Here is an 18351-nt window from a genome sequence, read left to right on the forward strand (position 1 = left end):
CCAGCCTAAGTGGAGGATCTACAGGACTTCAGAAACCCACTGATTTCGGGGGACAACTAATAAAAGAACAGGGACAGGAGTGCAGTCAAAGGGTCATAAGAAGGGAGCCTGACGGGGACAGCGAGCAGAGAACCCCGGACAGCGCCCACTGCTCCTCGAAGGCGTCAAGGGAGCCAGTGGACGCCACCCAGAGGAACTCCGCCCGGATACGTGAACGGACTAAGGACCGGAAACAAGCCCCACAGTGTAGTAAGGGATTCATCCCTGGAGAAACAGTGACCACTCCCCAGCCCCATCGGAACACACGGTGCTGTCTCATCCCACCCCATCTTCCATCCGTGCAGCTCTCTCGCTGGCTAACCTGGCTCCCTTGCCCAGCCCACTTCATTAGGGTGTACTACCTATTACAGAGCAGCAAGAAAGAACACATTTGGGTAAAAACAAGCCCTGGCTAATGTGCTGCTCTCTCCAAAGTGCACCTGGCTTTGGCAAAGTATTTAATTAGCCTCCACAAACTTCTTTTCCTTGCCTGCAGATTATAGTGATCTCAGCCCAAGAAGCCCTGGAATGTGATTCCTTCCAAGGACATGTTCAATTGAGACATAATGACATTGACTTGGTGTGCAACAGAATGTAGTAAGAGGAGCACGGAATGGATTTTATTCACACTATTGAGCTGCTTGGGAATGTTTTATTGGTTACATATTGGTAACTTCTTCCTCTCAATGTCACTGTAATTGGCAGTGAAAGTCGTTAGATTTGTCACTAGTCACTGACACTTATTTTCTCACTAGGAAAACCAAAAGGTCACTAGATTTAGTGGCCAAGTAGCTAAGTTGGCAACACTGTCAGATTCTTGGGTCCTCCCACTCCTTTTAGGTTTTATTGCAGGTGTATATAATATGACCCTGCATCAAATAAGCCTTTCAAGCCTACAACTAACTTTGTATTTTAAAAGGCATTTTAACATTTAACATGACCTGTGTTTAATTTAGTTACATGTGTCTGAATGTCCAACACAAGAGCAACAAGGGCAATCAGCCCATATTAATAAGAAAACAAAAATCAATTTAAAGTGCCTTAAGTTTGTAGCAGCTGGCTCATGCCCCACTGGAACACATTATTAAGCACCATGCTGTGACAGGACAGCAATCTCAGCGACCTGCTGAAGCAGGCCCATAAATGTATCAAGTGGCATTTTTATTATATAGCACTGTTCTGCAAGTTATATTAAAAGAGGTTTTTTCAAAACTGCATCATATAATAAAAACAGTAAAAATCCGTCACTTACTAGGACCAACACCAGCAGAGTACATATTTAAGGTACAAGTCTGTCGCATCTTACGCACATTTAACATGCGCGATTTCAGCTTTATGCAGTCGGCAAAAACAAAAAGAGAAAAACAACAATTTTAATACTGTACCTGTAGTGCGGGCGATTCCACCCACCATTACACTCAATGTAATTCTGACTATATGCGATTTTTTCTTTACATGCTGACTGCGGAACGTAACCCCAGCGTAAGATGCGACAGACCTATATGGCATATGCTGGAGTGTCACAGCACAGCAGACAGCTACTAATGTCATTTTAAGAAAACTGAATGAAAAGAAATGAAACCTAAATGGGAAAAAAAATTACATTAGATATCTTTCATTTCCCTTCCTATTGGGAGCATTCAGCATGTGAAAGTTCCCTTTGATTACATACTTCATCAAACATCTAGAATGACAAAGTTAAAAATATGGGATGCAGTCAAGTTATCTTAAGACTGCATTAGTATCTTTGGTAGTTAAAATTACATTTACTTATCACTATTTATGTTATTTGCTTAGCATTTCTCAGCTTGATGAAATTACATAAACTAGTTTCACTTTTGTTTAGTCAACTTCTAATCATTTCATTTTTCAGGATGCTGCTCACCAACACAACTGTTTAAGAACATTGCAACAGAAATTTAAGTTTATAGAAATATGCTATCAGATTTATTTGGGGGAGAGCGTTGTTTTGGTTTTTTTAAACTAATTTAGAAATTGAGACAAGTAGAACAAGATAGTATCCCTTTAATAATCTAAATATACCTTATTTAATCAAGGAGACAACTTAAAAACCACAATTTAAACCTATTGTTACAACCAACATGATTACGGTAACTGAAAGACTAAAAAGTCTCTATTTTAAATTTGGGGTTTACTTTATACTCAGAGTACTGTCCAATGCAGTTTCCCATTTGTGTGTCGGTCTTTTACACAGCAAAAGGGGAGAAATTAAACATCTTAAAATGGAAAAATGCAGTTATAAATAAGGCTACAATTTTTTCATAGATGTCATGGAAGTCGGATCCCTTGCCACCCATGGCAAACAGCGGTGGAGGAACCCCAAAGCTCCCAGCCACCGTGGGGACCCCGGATCTCAGAGTGGGCCCCAGCAGCTGCGAGCAGTGTGGGGACCCTGTAAACAAGCTCCCCATTGTGTCATGGATATTTTTAGTAAAAGTTACCGACAGCTTCCATGAATTTTTCTTTATTGCCCGTGACCTGTCTGACTTTTACTAAAAAAAATCCATGACAAAATCTTAGCCTTATTTATAAAAGTCACATGAGTTCACAAAGGGAGACAGCACCTGAAATAAACTACATTTAACTTATAAATAAAATTAGAAGTATTCTTAATTTGACCATAAAGCCTTAAAGTAAGCAGTTATTTGGAGGTGGGGAGAAAGAGTGCAGAAAGTAAAAGTTAAATCTGATACTTTCAAGGTATCAAGAATATCAGCTATGTCTACCTGTTTTTTCCTGAAGGACCTCCTAGATGTTTTAGTATTTGTATCTTCATGAAAGGAGAAGGGGATGATGAATCTTTAACAAAAACATTTTCCTGCCCAAAGTTTAGCTAGTCTGACTAATCACTCCATCATCATCGGAGACTTTCAGAGTGCACAAAATCAGAACTGCTAATATAAAAATAGAAGCAGGACAAAAAGTGCTTGTTTTTTTAAGAATCCAAGAAACAAACAACAAAAATCAATTTTCCCTTGGCAGGTTACCTTCCGTGGTTTAGTCATATAACAATTCACTCTTTCAAAAATCTTCCTTGCAAGCAGTACTGTTTTCACAGTGGAAAACCTGAACTTTCATCTATAGATTGAAGAGGCCAATGGAAATACACTTGCCAGCTACTACCACCACCAGATTATGCTTGTTCCATTCTCTAGAAAAGCACTAGAGCATGCAACAGGCCCCTCTCACCCCATATCCACCACACATACACAAAAGATAGGGGCACTCTGACAAAGGTGCTAATACCACATGTCCTGCTAAATGAGCGACCCGAGCCTCCTCCCTCGGCTAACTCCCGAGAAAAGAGCAGACTAGAGATATCACAGATCTTAGCCCCACCAGTCAGGGCTAGGGGAGGAGCAGCATTTCTCAACTAGAAAACCCTATGTCCAGCCTGCCTCCAACCCTGTTGGCGGGATCCACCCAAGCCCTCTATGGAAAGAGGCCTGTGCACGGCCGTAGGGCGCGGGGAGCACTCGGGGAATGCGAGCCCCGCGCTGCTCCAGCTGGGGGCTGGTAGAGGCCCAACGTGGGGTAACCCGGGAAAGTGGCGGATACCAGAGCGGCAGGGCCCGGCCCAGGCTTTAAAAAGAAAAGCGCCACTTAGCTCCCGGGTTGCAGCAGGTGCTCGGGCGGGGGGCCAGGAGGAGGAGGCGGGTAACATTACCGCCCACGGGTTCCCTCGGCGGTTCAAACCCCGCGCCACGGCCGCCCACCTCAGTACCTGGGCGGGGGTTGGGCCAACAGCGCCCCCGGCTCGCTGGCCTCTCCAGCCGCTCGTAGCGCTGTGGCGGCTCCCTCCCCACCGAGCGGGGCCTGAAACCCGGAGAAGCCACCGCTCCCTCTCCCCTTCCCCAGGAGCTTCGCCGCGCCCCGGCTCCCCCCACGCCCACGCCCGGCTCGGCAAACCCGGGAAGCCCCTGTCCGTCCCCACCCCGGGGCTGAGGAAGACGCGGAGCCGGAACCCGTGGAAACAGCAACCAGCGCTCAACTGCGCCTGACTGGCTCGGCCTCCGCGCGGCACGCAGCGACCCCGACCCCGGCCCCAGCTCCGCGGTAGGCCCCGGCCAAGGATACTTGTTGCACCGCTCTCTGCGTGGTAGTGTCCGGGGACTGCGACTCCTTGAGCAGCTGCAGGATCTGCTGGAGCCCCTGCTCGTCGGGTTTCCACTCGTACTCCATCTTGGGTCGCTGCAAAACACAGACAACAGGCGGCCGCGGTTACTAGCGCTACAGGCCTGAGCGCAGGGGAGGCTGCGCCCAGAGCGCGGCCCGCTCTCGCCCCAGCACGCGCGCACGTACCGAGCGGCGGACCCGCGCGCGCCGCGGCCTCCCGCGATAGAGCTGCGGCAGGCCAAGGCGAGCGGCACTGACCTGCTCCTAGCCCCGGCCACCGCCGCCTGCCGTGCGTGCGTGCGCTGAGCGGACTGAGTCACTCACGCCGAATTTGCAGCCTGGTCCTAAGAGCGACGCGTCCCCCCGGGTCTTAGCGCCCGCCGCGCCGCCGTCAGTCCACCCGGCCGGCTCAGCCCTTCTGCCTCCGCCGGCGGCACCAGCCACCGCAGCCGCTTGCCTCAAGCTCCAGGTGCGTCACACACACTCAGCGTGAGGGGATCAAAAAAACAATCGATTTAAACCCCATGATCTATCAGGCAGCATTAATGGATCCACATCAGCGCAATGTCCAGCAGCAGGGGCATGGCCACTCATGCCACACACTCAGCGACCGGCGAGGGCAGCACCCCTCTCTCCTCCAGAGAGTGACGGACGGTCACTCAGCGCTTTCCCCAGCAACCACCTCATACACATTCCACCCCATAGAGCCCAGAGGGTGATAGCAACACCTCCTATCCCTCCCACCCCAAAAACCTGAGACAGCAACAGTAGCAATAGCCCCACAGACCTGAAAACACCAATATATAAGTTATGCCAAGAGTATATTCTGAACAGTGGCAGCAGGGACTAAGCCCCTATCCATCAAGGGATGTGATCCTTTAGGTGGGAAGTCACTTAAGCAAGCCAATGAGAGATGGGGGGGGGGTTCTAACCAGTGCCCCTGCTCAGAGGTAGGTGTATATTGCTGCTCAGTGATCCACAAATGGAGCCAGATGGCTTAGGCACCTAAGGCTTTTCACGTAAGAATAAGTTAGGCATCCCATGCCACCCAAATAGCCAGAGGAGGAACAGGTGATAGTGGTATCCACTTTATAACTTTTAGCCCATTGATTAGAGCATTCATCTGGGATGTGGAAGACCCAGGTTCAATTTCTCCCTCAGGCAACATGGGGGGAGGATTTGAACAAAGCAAGGTCTAACTCTAACCACTGAGCTATTGGGTTTTTCTGATGGGGAGAGGGTTCCCTCCATCTCTCCTGTTGAACTTATTCCACTGTAACTAGAAAATGACATTCATCTGACGAAGTGAGTATTCACCCACAAAAGCTTATGCTCCAATATGTCTGTTAGTCTATAAGGTGCCACAGGACTCTTTGTCGCTTTTTACGGATCCAGACTAACATGGCTACCCCTCTGATACTAGAAAATGAAAGAGTCATTGGAGCAGAGGAATTAGTCCTAGGTCTCCCTCCTCCCAAATAGATGCTTTAACCACTGGACTGTAGAATCATTCTTGCTCTCCGGCCCACTGACTTCCATTATTAATGCAATCTTCAATTTTAGCAGCCTTTCACAGGCAAACAAATTATTCCTCTCCCCCCTCCAGAAACTCCTCTTCTAATTTTATTTCCACAAAACTGAGCCATAAGAGATTTTAGTGTACTACATCACTGAAATGGGAAACCTTCAGTTCAGTTCTAGTCAGTTTTAGTTTACTTCTAGTCAGCTAAACTATTCCCCCCAGAGCACAGGAACACTTATTTGTAATATATATTTTAGTAATTAGGTATCAAACACCTAGCCCACACGCAAGATCTAGCCCACTTTATGTATTTATGTAGCCCATTCAAATTCTGAAGACTCATAGGCTATGACTACACTAGCACTTTTGTCGCTCGTGGTGTGAAAAAAACACATGCTGAATGACATAAGTTACACCGACAGAAGCGCCAGGGTGGAAAGCACTGTTAGATGGAGACACTTGTTGGGGACAGTTTAATTATGTCAATGGGAGAGCTCTCTCCTGTCAGTATAGAGCGACTACATGGGAGATCTTACAGCAGCACAGGCATAAGCTCTCTAGCGTAAACAGAGCCTAAAACACTGGTCCTCAACCTGCGGCCTGCAGGCCACTTGTGGCCCAATCTGCACAAAGCTGCAGCCCATGTGACATCCTCAGGGCCATCTATGTAGTATTGGCTGCAGCCACATAATGCATTGTGGGCCACATATGCAGCCCACAATGGTAAATAGGTTGAGAACCACTGGCTTAAGGGTTGGTCTTCACTACTGGGGAGATCAATGCTGCCGCAATTGATGCAGTGGGTGTCGATTTAGTGGGTCTAGTGAAGACCCGCTAAATCGACAGCAGTGCGCTCTCCAATCGACTCCAGTAGTCCAGCTCCCCGCGAAGAGTAAGGTAAGTCAACCTGAGAGTGTCTCCCGTCAATGCAGCACAGGGAAGACACCGGGGTAAGTCAACCTAAGCTACGTAACTTAAGTAGCGTAACTTACGTCAACTTACTCCAGTAGTGAAGACAAGCCCTAAGTGTATGTCTACTCTACAGGAACTATATTGGCATAGCTGCAGTGCTGCAGCATGCTAGCATAACCCCGTAAAATAGATACAGCCTACACTGCTGAAAGGGGATTTTCCATTGCTGTAGGAACACCACCTCCCCAAGTAATAGTAGCAAGACCAGAAACATAGATCAGCATAGTTATGTCAGGGTGGTGGAGTTTTTACATCCCTGAGTGATGTAGCTACGTTGACCTAAATTTTAAGTGTCAGTCAAGCATGAGCTTTCATTTAAAAAAAAAATGTTTGAGGCCTTAACTACTCCTGGGGAAATTCTGTGCCACTATGTGTGTGCAGAATTCATGTCCCCCCACAGATTTCTTTGCTTCCTTGCACAAAAATGACTTTCTGATGAAGAAGCAAAGGGAGGCAAGAGCAGTCATGCACCCCTCTCCAGCAAAGCGGGCACCTTGTTTTGAACACCTGGAGCAGCCAGTGGAGAGGTAAATCACTGCGGAGCTGGGGACATCCCAGCTGGTGGCTCCTACTCCGCGCCAGGCCCAGCTGCTAGTCCCAGCTGTGCAGTGAAGAATGGGACTCCCTCTTCCCCAGCAAGGTGAGGCTGGGGCTGGTCAGACCCATCCCCAAAAACCTTCCCAGCTGCAGGAAACTCCACAACCCCCCCACTCCCTGCATCCTAATACCCCTGTCCACCCAACCCCTGTGCATCTCAACCCCCCATACCCGGAACCCTCCACTGAGCCTCACTCTCCCCGCATCCAGAACCTCCTCCCAAGCCTCCTGCATCTGCACCCCCAACCTTGCTGCCCACCCCCTACATCCGGCAGCACCCAGACCCACCTGCTGAGCCTCACACCCCGCACCCAGAGCCCCCCACACCTGAACCCTCACCCAGGCTAGCCTCACCTCCTGTACCCAGACCCCCCTGCTAAGCCCCACCCCGCATCCAGATTCCTCCCCTGCACCCAGACCAGCCCCCATTGAGCCCCCCACACTCAGACCCCCACCCTGACAAGCCCCACCCATCCCACACCTGGATTATCCCTATAAGCCCCCTGCATCCAGACTCCCACCCCACTGAACCCCAACCAGCTGCACCTGGGCCCCACCCCACCAAGCCCCACTCCTTCAGCACCTGGACCACTCCGCTGAGCCCCATCTCCTCACATTCAGACTCCGCCCTGCTGAGCCCCAACCACCTTCACTGGGACCCCCCCCCCCCGGCAAAGTCCCATTGCCCCTACACCTGGAACCCCCCGAACCACAGGCGCCGACTTTCCAATGTGCCAGGGAGTGCTCAACCCCTGGCTCTGCCCCAGGCCCTGCCCCCACTCCACCCCTTCCCCCCAAGGTGCCACCCATGCCCTGCCTCTTCTCCGCCTCCCCCGAGCACACCCTGCCCTCACTCCTCCTCCCCAGAGCCTCCTGCACACCATGAAAGACCTGACGGGCGCAGGGAGGAAGGAGGCGCTGATCAGCGAGGTGGGAGATGCTGTGGGGACAGGTGGGAGCTGATGGAGCTACACAGGAGCACCCACGGAGTCGGCGCCCATGCCCCCAATGAGCCCTTGTGCATCCAGATCCCCCCCACATCTGGTCCCCCACTGAGCGACCCACACCCAGATTGCCCCACCCAGAACCCTCTCACCCCACACCAAGCCCCTCCACACTTGGATCCTGCTGGGCTGAGCCTGCCTGCTCATGCCTGGTGCAGAGGGACAAGGCCCCGGGGTGTTTCCGGGGCAGGCCCAGCCCTTGCGCTGTGTCAGGGTTGGGTGCAGCTTCATGTGTCCGAGGAGAGCTGCAGGGTGATCTCCCACTTCCATACAGCTAGTGGCCTGTGCTCCCCACTGCCATGTTGGAACTTCCAAATTTATTGACAATTAAAATTTACAGAATTTTAATATTTATTTTTTTTGCACAGAATTCCCTGAGGAGTACTTAATGACAGTCATCCAAAGGAGAACTGAGTGTAACTGATTCAGAGCCTTTGTGCTAGGCTTCCTGAGACAACAGGTAGCCTAGCACAAAGGCAATGAGTGGTGTGAATGACCCCAGCCCCTTTTAATGACACTGAACTGTTAATTTTAAATCTTAACTATGAGATTTTATGCCTTCGTTAACTATTTCACAATTGATCATTGTATAATATGAAGTGGTGAGAGTGAAACCCACAAGAGGGGATGGGAACTAGGACTTGATGCACGGGAGGAAATGCAGATGAAGAGAGGAGAGAAACAGAAGAGGATGGAGATGGACAAGAAACATAAGACAGAAATAGCGGTAGTGCTAAAGGTGAGAATATTTTCCCACTGAGTGATACAGAATGCGACTTAAATGACCGTTTGTGAACAAAATCACAAAAAAATAGATGGCACTGTCATAGCCAAAGTTCTCAACATTGGGCTTAAGAGAAATGTTGAACACATGCTGAGTACCCTGAAGCCTATTTCTGTAGCCTTGAACAAAATGCAGGGAAATAGCTGTTTTATTGCTGCCACTGTTGAAATTTGGAAGGAACTGAGTGAGATCTTAAAAAGAGAAATATGCAATGACCGAGTTAAATTACAAAAATTAATGGGACAGGCACTATCTCCAGCTCATTTTCTTGCAAATATTCTCAATACTCGGTACCAGGGTCAAACCTTAACTGCTGAAGAAGAGGAGTTGGCTATGATATGCACATCCAGCAATCACCCCTCCATAATGTCAACTATAATAAACTTCAGAGCTAAGGGTGAACCATTCAAGAAATATATGTTTGCTGATGATGTTTTAAAGAAAGTCACACCAGTGAACTAGTGGAAGTCACTTAAACACTTGGATTCAGAGACTGTTGAAGTGATAATCTTGCTTTTAACAACAGTAGCTTCTTCTGCCGATGTAGAAAGAATATTTTCTTCCTTTGGACTAATTCATTCCAAATTGAGAAATCGTCTGGGACCTGAAAAAGCAGGAAAGCTTGTTTTTCTTTTCACCTTCATTTTCCTGTTTATTCATAATCTGGAAGACGACTGAGTTAGCTGCGGAAGGCAATATTTTAAGTTTCTCATGTTGACCTGGCTGACATAGTCGATTTAATTTTTGGTTTAAAAAAAAAATCATTAACTATTTTAGTTAAACAATTTTAACAAAAACAAACCTGATTTTAAAAAACTTGAATGTTTAACTAAATTCAAAAAATCATATGCTTGTTTTGTTAAAATATGTTTGCTGTTGAAGAAAAAAATCCAGAATACATAACATTGTTGTTTTAGTTAAATAAAACAATTTAAATGTCTGTCTGGTGATGTTCTCCTCCTAATACAGCATGGCAAGAAAATCCTCCAAATTTTAATGATTAACCTGTTGAATTGGAGATAGTTCACCTCCCACTAACTTCATAAATATCTGCTTCAATTACCTTTGGTAAATGAAATAACCAAACAATCATTCATTTTCTGATATAGCTGTAAAACTAATCTGAAAAGTTTTCAAAATAAAGTACTTTAAAAATGTATAGTGTGTACCTTCTAAAAATGAAACCTGCATCTATCTCTGAGTTGTGAAGAATATGTATTAAAGTTATAACAACCAACAAGAATACACTTTTATGTAGAAATCCATGATTAAATCGAGTCTTCTTGACTAGTGATTTAAATCATGGTTTATATCAAATCCATCCTGCCATATCCTACTTTTGATCTTGTTGCGAACCTCCCAGTGACATCAGTAGGGGTTCTGCTGAGGACCAAGGGTTCTAAATTTATAATTAAAATGGAAATCAGCCTTTTGAAAAATGGGTTTGACATCCCCAATCCAATAATGCTGAACAAACAACATTTACTGTTACCACTATGAAAGGAGCTTTCCCGCATGATCTAAGGGTGTTAATGTTAGTGATAGTAAGCAAAAAAACAGAACAATTATGCCAGGATATTTAAATTAAAAGAGTAACAATTTATTATTGTTTTGAATGCAATAAAATGGTTATGTTTGGAGTCCTGTATACCAGTATACAGAGTACCACACCTTTACATTCATCATTATGTGAAAGGATGCCACTTTTTAGATCCAAGTGTCTCTAGGGCTCGAGAGGTATACTAGTGACCTACTGTCCAGAGGCTGATATGAATGTTAAAGCATTTCCCCATATTATGAGGATATAGCTGCAAATGCTAGGAAGAAGGAGAAGGAGTTGGGATTTCTGCCAGAGTGCTATACCTACACTTTGCTTTAGGATTCCCTTTAAAATATAAGCCTCAAGCCAGGAGGTGTTTGATAAATGTGCAGATTCCTGTACAACTTCAGCAAATGGAAGGAAGCTCATTTCTTTGCTGCTTCATGCATAATGGTGGAGTCTCCACTATTCTGATACCTAGAAAGCTGCTGCAAATTAACAAGGGAGTAAATAATCTACCTCTCCCTACCTGCTTTGGGTTGAGGGGAAGTGCTAGAAGATCGACTAGGCTCCTAATCTGTGACTAATTAGAGTACCCATTTTTATACTGTTCAGAACTTTCCCAGGTAGCAACACAGAGGGACATAATTGTTTGTTTCAGTACTGCCCCCAGCTTTCTGAATAGCTGTAGTGAAATTGAACAGATTCTTGTTTATTTCATTCTTCTAGTAAAAGCTATGAGCAACAGAACAGGTGGGCACTGGAGCACTCATCAACTCAGAATCACAGATACTGCCTGTGGGATATGAAAATATGCATCCTGCAGATCAAAAGCTAATCTTGAGCCTGAAGGGAGAGGTTATTGGAAGCAAATGTTACAATCATGCACCTGTAATGGCATATATATTTGTTGTCTTCTCAGGTCTAGGATTGGATGAAGAACACTTTTTCTTTGAGACAAAGAAATATCACAAGTAGATGCCTCTTTTCTGTACTCCCAGAGGTATCTCTTCTATGACTCATAATCAAAATGGAGAAGCCACTTATTTTAGTTGGCTTTGTGAGAAGGGCTCCTGAAGGAGGACAAGGAAAAAGTGTTGGTAGGGGCTAAGCAGTGAAACTGGAAGGCATAGTCCTGCATATCTACTTCATCACCCATCTGTCCATTGTTATAACAGACCAAATCTGATGGAAAGGGGCAAGGCAATATTCAAATTAGGGATCACCTATTGGGAGATTACAGTGTGGGTCTCAACCCTCATGTCAAAAGTGCTGCCTGGAAGCAGATATGAACACACCTTTGGCCAAGAAAAGAAACATTTTTTCTGGAATATTTGGCTTCTTCCTAGGTTGGTATTCAGAAGATCTATTCTGGGAGTAGGTAGGCATCTTCTGCCTAGACTGCCCTTGATATTTAAAGGGCTTGCCGTTCAGGGCTGATGTGTATGTGGCCAAAGAGCATAGTGTAGTCCTGAAATCTCTGGAGATAATTCAAGGTGTTGGTACATTCACTGAACAGTTATGTTCCCTCAAAGGGCAAGACTTCAGTAGTGTTTTGCACCTCTTCATGGATGCCTTAAGCTTGTGGTCATGAAGCTACAAGCAGCACATGGTCACAGCATTGGCCATTGATCTGGCTGCTGTGTCCAAGGTGTCCATGGCTGCTTGTAGTGACATTTTGGCTACTAGCTGGCCTTCCTTAATGATGTATTTCAGCTCCTTTATGGCAACTTGTGGAAGTTCATATATGAAAAGAGACACCTGTCTCATGGGAGGTAATTATGTTTTGCAAGGAGAACCTGGTAACTAGTGGTTCACAGCTGTAGTGATGCTGAGAAACAGGCCTTTCTCTCAAATAACTCGTTTCTTGGGGGGTCTTTAGCTTTGGGAGTGCTCTTTGCCTGCTTAGATTATTTATGCACAGCAGAGACAGGTGTGTATAGGAGCCAAGGAACTCTAGATTGATGGGTGCACCTAGATTGATGGGTGTACATAAACCTTGTTAAATCCCTTAAGGGGTACCCGGTAATGTTTCTCTGTTCTGTTGGCCATAGGCAGTAGAGTAGCTGGTGTCTGCCAAAGGGTCTTAGCTGGATCTAGAATGCCATCACTGATAGGTAGGGCTTTCCTATCAGGAGCAAATGAGTGCAGAATATCAAAAAGCTAGTGAACTTTTCCCTCTGACAGAGGTCTCAATATCAAGAGTCTCAGAAATTATGAAGAAAACTCCTGAAATGTTTTGAAATCAGGCAGCAGTACTAGGGTTGAAGAAATGGCTTTGTCCAAGAAGGAAGGTGATCAGTCCCTAGGAGGGAAAAAAATGTTATTTCTGAGGTTCTGGGGCCTGTTCCTCCTCAGCCACTTGCTCATCTTTGTCAGCTGACAGGGGTCTAGCCAAAGATACAGTGAGAGACTCAGATCTCTCTTTGATGGAGTGGTAGGGAGGAAATTAAATCCTGCAAGCCAGGAATGCAGGTCCCCAGGATGCCCAATAGGGCCATGATGACACATAGTACTGGTAAGACTGGTTCACCTGTGGTTGACCAGGTCATTGCACTGCCTGTGAAGGATATGTAGGAGCTCTAAAGAAAGAGCCTCTAGTCCTCTCGTGATCTGAGGGGAGATGGTTTCGTGCTGGATGTGGAAGATAAAGTGTACCCCAGTGAAGGTGATGAAGAGTAGACGTCATCAAGCGGTTGTGCCCAACGGTTCAGAAGTATGCACCAGTGCTGATTGTGAATGCCTCAGTACAGAGGACATCACCCCTCCTTATGAGAAGACAGGTACTGGTGCCAGAAGCAGGGTTGAGTTTTACCAGACTGTCGTTCTGGGACTTTTAGTGGGAGCCGGAACACTATTCTGGTACTATTACTTAAAACAGGAAGGCTGGGGGATGGTGGGGAAGTCACAGGCTGTATGGATTACACCTCCCACCAAGGTAGTGCCCCTATCCCAGCCCAGAGCTCCCTACTGTGACACGGTCCACGCTGGCTCAGGGCAGAACTGAGTTTGGTAACATGTGGGCTGGGTGCCTATGACTTTCACCACCCTGAGCCAGGGGAAGGGTGCTCTATTTACTGCTGGGATGTTCCAGAGACTCAGCCAAAGATCTGTTCCACTGTTGGATTAGCCAGCACCAGTGGGGAGCCTGCAGGGTTGTTGGAGCATGGAGTAACCTGTGGCAGGCGGTACCAAGAGACACAGAGTAAGTGGGGGGCAGAATAAGCGTGGGGCTCCCCAGATCCAGGGAATCTACCCTAGTTTGCATACCTATCAGTTATGAGTGATAGTACCAGAAGGGTGTCCCAGCATTTTATTTTAGGACTCAAGCACAGACCAGGAGCCATGTCTGTCCCTATGTTTGGGCCTCTCTTGCCTTAGAGAAGAGGCTGCCTTAGAGAGAAGTACTGGCCTTCTCTGTGGGGGTAGCTGGTGCTAGGTTGGACTCTAGTGCTGAATCCCTGCCTGACGCTAATGATCTTTTGTCGACACTGATCGTGTAGATTGAGTACCCGCTGGCAGGGGCACCCACAGAAGAGGACTTAGGTGTTGGATCCATTGCTGAAGACAGTCCTCTCTCTTTGGGGTCTGAAGTCATCCACATAGACTGTCCAAGAAGATAACGGTTCAGACAGGACTTCAATGGACTTCTGTCCCTGGACTTCTGTGTCCTGGCAGAAAAAGATCTGCATACTGAACACCGATCTGGGATGTGGCTCTTACCGAGGCAGACTAACCAGCAGTTGTGTCTGTCGGTCAGAGGAATTAAACCATCACAGGATGGGCATGGCTTAAAGCCTGAAGGCTTTGAGTCCACCATTTAGTACAGAAAAAGGCACTGAGTGCCAAAGGAAAAAGTCACTTTTTTTTTAAACTGTTTGATTGGAAAAAATAAGAAATCAAGAATAACAGAGTAAAGGAAAGGAATTTATCCCTAAATAGCTAAGTCAAAGGAGAAAAAATTCTAAGGAGTAGCAAGCAAACACTGCTAGTTCCATCTTGCTGCTGTGAGCATAAGAGGGAACTGAAGAAGAGTTGCAGCACTTTGCTCTTTATGACCTCAAGTGAAGGGAAGGGCACAAGGATATGTACCAGCACAGGCATGGCCCCAACTGACACTGTTATTCAAAAGATGCAAATCTTGTGCACATGAGGCAGATGCACACCTAGAGCAGGATCCATAATGACATGCTTAAAGAAGAAATATGTTTCCTTCCAATCTGTATAATCAATATTTTAGATGCTGAATAATAGTACAACATGAAGTGATGCAAACATTTAATATAAAAACCAGGATAAAAACAGTATTATCCAAGTACAGAGGGCAGCATGAATAATACATAAAAGTGTACAGTGTAAAATAAAATATGTTCTCATGAGAAATTAAAACATATTAAATATTCAATGAGAATATTTCCTGTTTTCAGTTTCTCTACTGAAAGGAATGACAAAATCTGAGTGCCTAATTTGACAGATGAGGAAAACAGCACACCCTCAATGGTAATGATTATTTCAATTAACAGACATGCTGAATATCTAATAGAAAATGGACATTTTATGCGTATTTCCATCAAAAGCACTTCAAGCATTCTTCATCAACTTTTTCCCATTCCAATGATACTCTCACACTCTAATTGCTCTAGGAAGTGACATCTGAACATCAGAGTTAGGAGAAATCTAGCACAATTAAGTAACTTATTCAAGTTGTTACAATAAAAACAGCCAACAGGAGCTGCAAAAGCTAGGGGAAAATTACTACAGAGAGCTATGAAGATCTACCATATATACTTGATCATAAGCTGATTTGTTTATAAACCAACCCCCCCAATATAGATAAGTAAAAATGGAATTTTTTATAACTCGTTCATAAGCCGACCCTATAATTCAGGGATCAGTAAACTTTGGCTCCCGGGCCATCAGGATAAGCTGCTGATGGGCCATCCCCAGGCATGGTGATAAACCTAAGTAAACAAAGTGTCCCAGCGCACCCGCTGCTTACCCTGACGGGCCAGGACAGCAACTAGTGGGGAAATTTTTGTGGGGGGAGAAGCTGGAAGTGAGGGGAGTAATCCCTGTGACCACCCCCCACATGATCCCATCCCTAGCCTCTCCCCATCCTATCCCTTCCCACCTTATCTGGGGAGGATGCCTCTGGCCTGGGTGGAGCTGCTCCGACAGGCTGGGCAGCGCGGCCACAGCCTGCTCTGGTGGGCTGGGCCAGGCAGCAAGGCCGCAGTGTGGTCCAGTGGGCCGAGAGGTGCGGCCACAGCCTGTTCTCGGGGGCGGGGCCGAGTGGCACAGATGCAGCCTGCCAGCCCCGGAACTACAGCTGCTTCAGAGGCTGCGGGGAGAGCAGCCTGGCCAGAAGCAGAGAGACTCTGGCCCCACCTCTTCCCTTTGGGCTCTGCTGCCTCTCCTTGCCCCTCTGTTGGGGGAAGGGGCAGTGTCCCACCTCTCCCTCCCTATACCAGTTCATAAGCCGACCTTCTTCTCTGGTGCTTCCCTTTTTTTCTAAAAAATTTGGTTTATGAACGAATATATACGGTATGTTAGTAGAATTGCATAGAATTTCCTCTAAAGATAACAGGCCCCAGAGACCACTGGATAATTCTAGGGAATAAATTTACATACAGTATTTGGTAAGACACAAATCTGTGTGGGAAGTAATAATAATAAAAAAAAAACCATACCCTGTGATGTTAGAATTCCTATTGCAAAAAACAAACAAAAAACATAAATGGATTTGAAGAGACTTGGGCATTGTCTGTGTTGTTTTTTTGCATCAGAAGAGCAACACCAACATAAGTGTACCAGTGAAAACTCTTATAGATGTGTTGCACCAGTGTAAAAAGTTATTTTTATTGTTACAATTTACCTTGGTCCAAGTTTTTTTTATACCAGTGTATCTATACTATTATTAATTATTATTATCCTTGTATTACTGTAGTGGCTAGAAGCCTTAGTCATGGACCAGGACTCCATTATATTAGGATCTTGCACCAACACAATTAGATCCCTGTTTCTACACCAGTGCAAAAAAGCCCTAAAAACTCAATGTGCAGACAAACTGGGAGCTGATGCAGCTTCAACTAAACTGGACAGAGCTCCCCAGTGCTACCCATCCAGTTAGCAATTATTTTAGTTTAAAGATAACATTTAATCACATATGAATACACCTCTTACAAAATGAATCAGGGATTCTCAAATAGTGACCTATTAAGGGAATTCATTGTCATCCCTACTTTGAACTGTGAGTTTTCAGTATTTTCTGTTAGACTCTTAAAGATTTTAATATAGTTTTTGTTGGGTTTATGAATATTATTCACTATACAAAGCATTCTATTGTGTATTTATTTTGTTCAGTTATGAATTAGTTCTTAGTCCAAACTCCAGAACTAAGAAGAGTGCCACGAAAAGTAACTAATAATGAAACAGACAGAAACTGAATATGCAGAGGATTGTAAAATAGTAACTGTTTCCCTGCCCCCAAGATAAACAGAGCTCAATGAATGGATAAATAAGTGTTTGTAAATAAATAGAAATACTAATTTCATATAGTTGTTTTCACTATTTACATAGTGAATGTTTAACAGTTTACAGCAAAGCCTATTTCAATGTGTGTTTGAAGTAGAGACAATGTGTAGCTTTTGATAGTGGGGGGGCACTTGACTGCCCCATGCTTCACCTCTGCTGCCCACCCATCAGTCCTTTGCATGCTCCCCTACTTGTTGCCTTCTCCCCCAGCTTCCCCTGTTGCTGTCCCCTCCCTGCTTTGCCCCCCAGCCCTGCTGCTCCTCCATAAACCCCTAGCGGGGCATGTCTTGCTTCCGGCACTGTGTGGAGAACCAGCCCCTGGCAGGAGCGCTAAGCACATCTGCAGCTTGGCCAGCAGGCTCATTCCTTCCCTGCTGACTGTGGCTGGGCTGGCACCCAGGAAAGCCCAAGACCCTTCCACAGAAGTAGCTGAGCTCCATAGTCACCGCCTCCATGGGTGCTCTGGGGCCGGAGCACCCACCAGCAGCCAAGCTCCCCTCCCGCTCTGGCCCTCCTCCTCTCCCCCCGAGCGTGCCACATCCCCACTCCTCCACCTACCTCCCAGCCACGTGTTTGGTGGCATTAGCACGCTCCAGGGGGGGAGAGGGGGAGAGCGGGAACATGGCACACTCAGGGGAGGAGGAGGGGCTGGGGTGGGGATTTCGGGAAGGAGTTAGAATAGGGGCAGGAAGGAGGCAGAGTTGGGGTGTGGACTTTGGGGAAGGGATTGGAATGGGGATGGGGAAGGGGTGGGAAGAGGCAGGGCTGGGGTGGGGCCTCATGGAAGGGGTGGAGTCGGGGGAGCAGGGGCAGAGGTGGAGGTCGAGCACCCACTGCAAAGTGGGAAGTCGGTGCCTATGCTGAGCTCTGCGTATGCCAAAGCCGCCTGGAGCCCCGCACAGCACCAGATGGGGGAGCCTCTCCACCCCTCAGTGCTGGACTTGGGGAAGAAGCGATTTCCAGCTTGTTCCTGCCCCAAACTCACAGATTCCACAGGAGCCCCCCCAAGCAGGGGCTTAGAGCCCTCTTTGCCCCTCTGCCGTCCCGCTAGGCCCAGGCCCTAGGGACTGTGGGGCTGCTCCATCCCCTAGGCTTTGTGCCCAAGGCAGCAGCCACATGCAGAAGGAGCCCTCTTCTGCTGAGCCACCTCTGGCCAGGCTCTGTGGCCGCTGAAGCCCCTGTAGAGCCCTGCACCCATGGCTAGTTCAGGGAAGGTGGGGAT

At 46.8% G+C, this 18351-nt stretch overlaps 1 protein-coding gene across 4 annotated transcripts in view; it reads right to left on the minus strand.

The window, feature by feature from the left end:
• The window catches only part of TNPO1 (transportin 1), a 172799-nt gene that overhangs the window by 139797 nt on the left and 14651 nt on the right, over positions 1-18351 (minus strand). For 2 of the 4 annotated variants that reach the window (XM_045020832.1, XM_045020830.1), the window contains exon 2: positions 4138-4251. In XM_045020832.1, coding sequence (XP_044876767.1) covers positions 4138-4242 — 105 coding nt within the window. In that variant the 5' untranslated portion in view covers positions 4243-4251. Of the gene's footprint in view, positions 1-4137; positions 4252-4362; positions 4997-18351 lie in introns of those variants that run through there. The other 2 variants (XM_045020834.1, XM_045020831.1) reach the window with 2 other exon arrangements.

Source organism: Mauremys mutica, chromosome 6 (genome assembly GCF_020497125.1).
Source record: "Mauremys mutica isolate MM-2020 ecotype Southern chromosome 6, ASM2049712v1, whole genome shotgun sequence".
Taxonomy (NCBI): Eukaryota; Metazoa; Chordata; order Testudines; family Geoemydidae; genus Mauremys; species Mauremys mutica.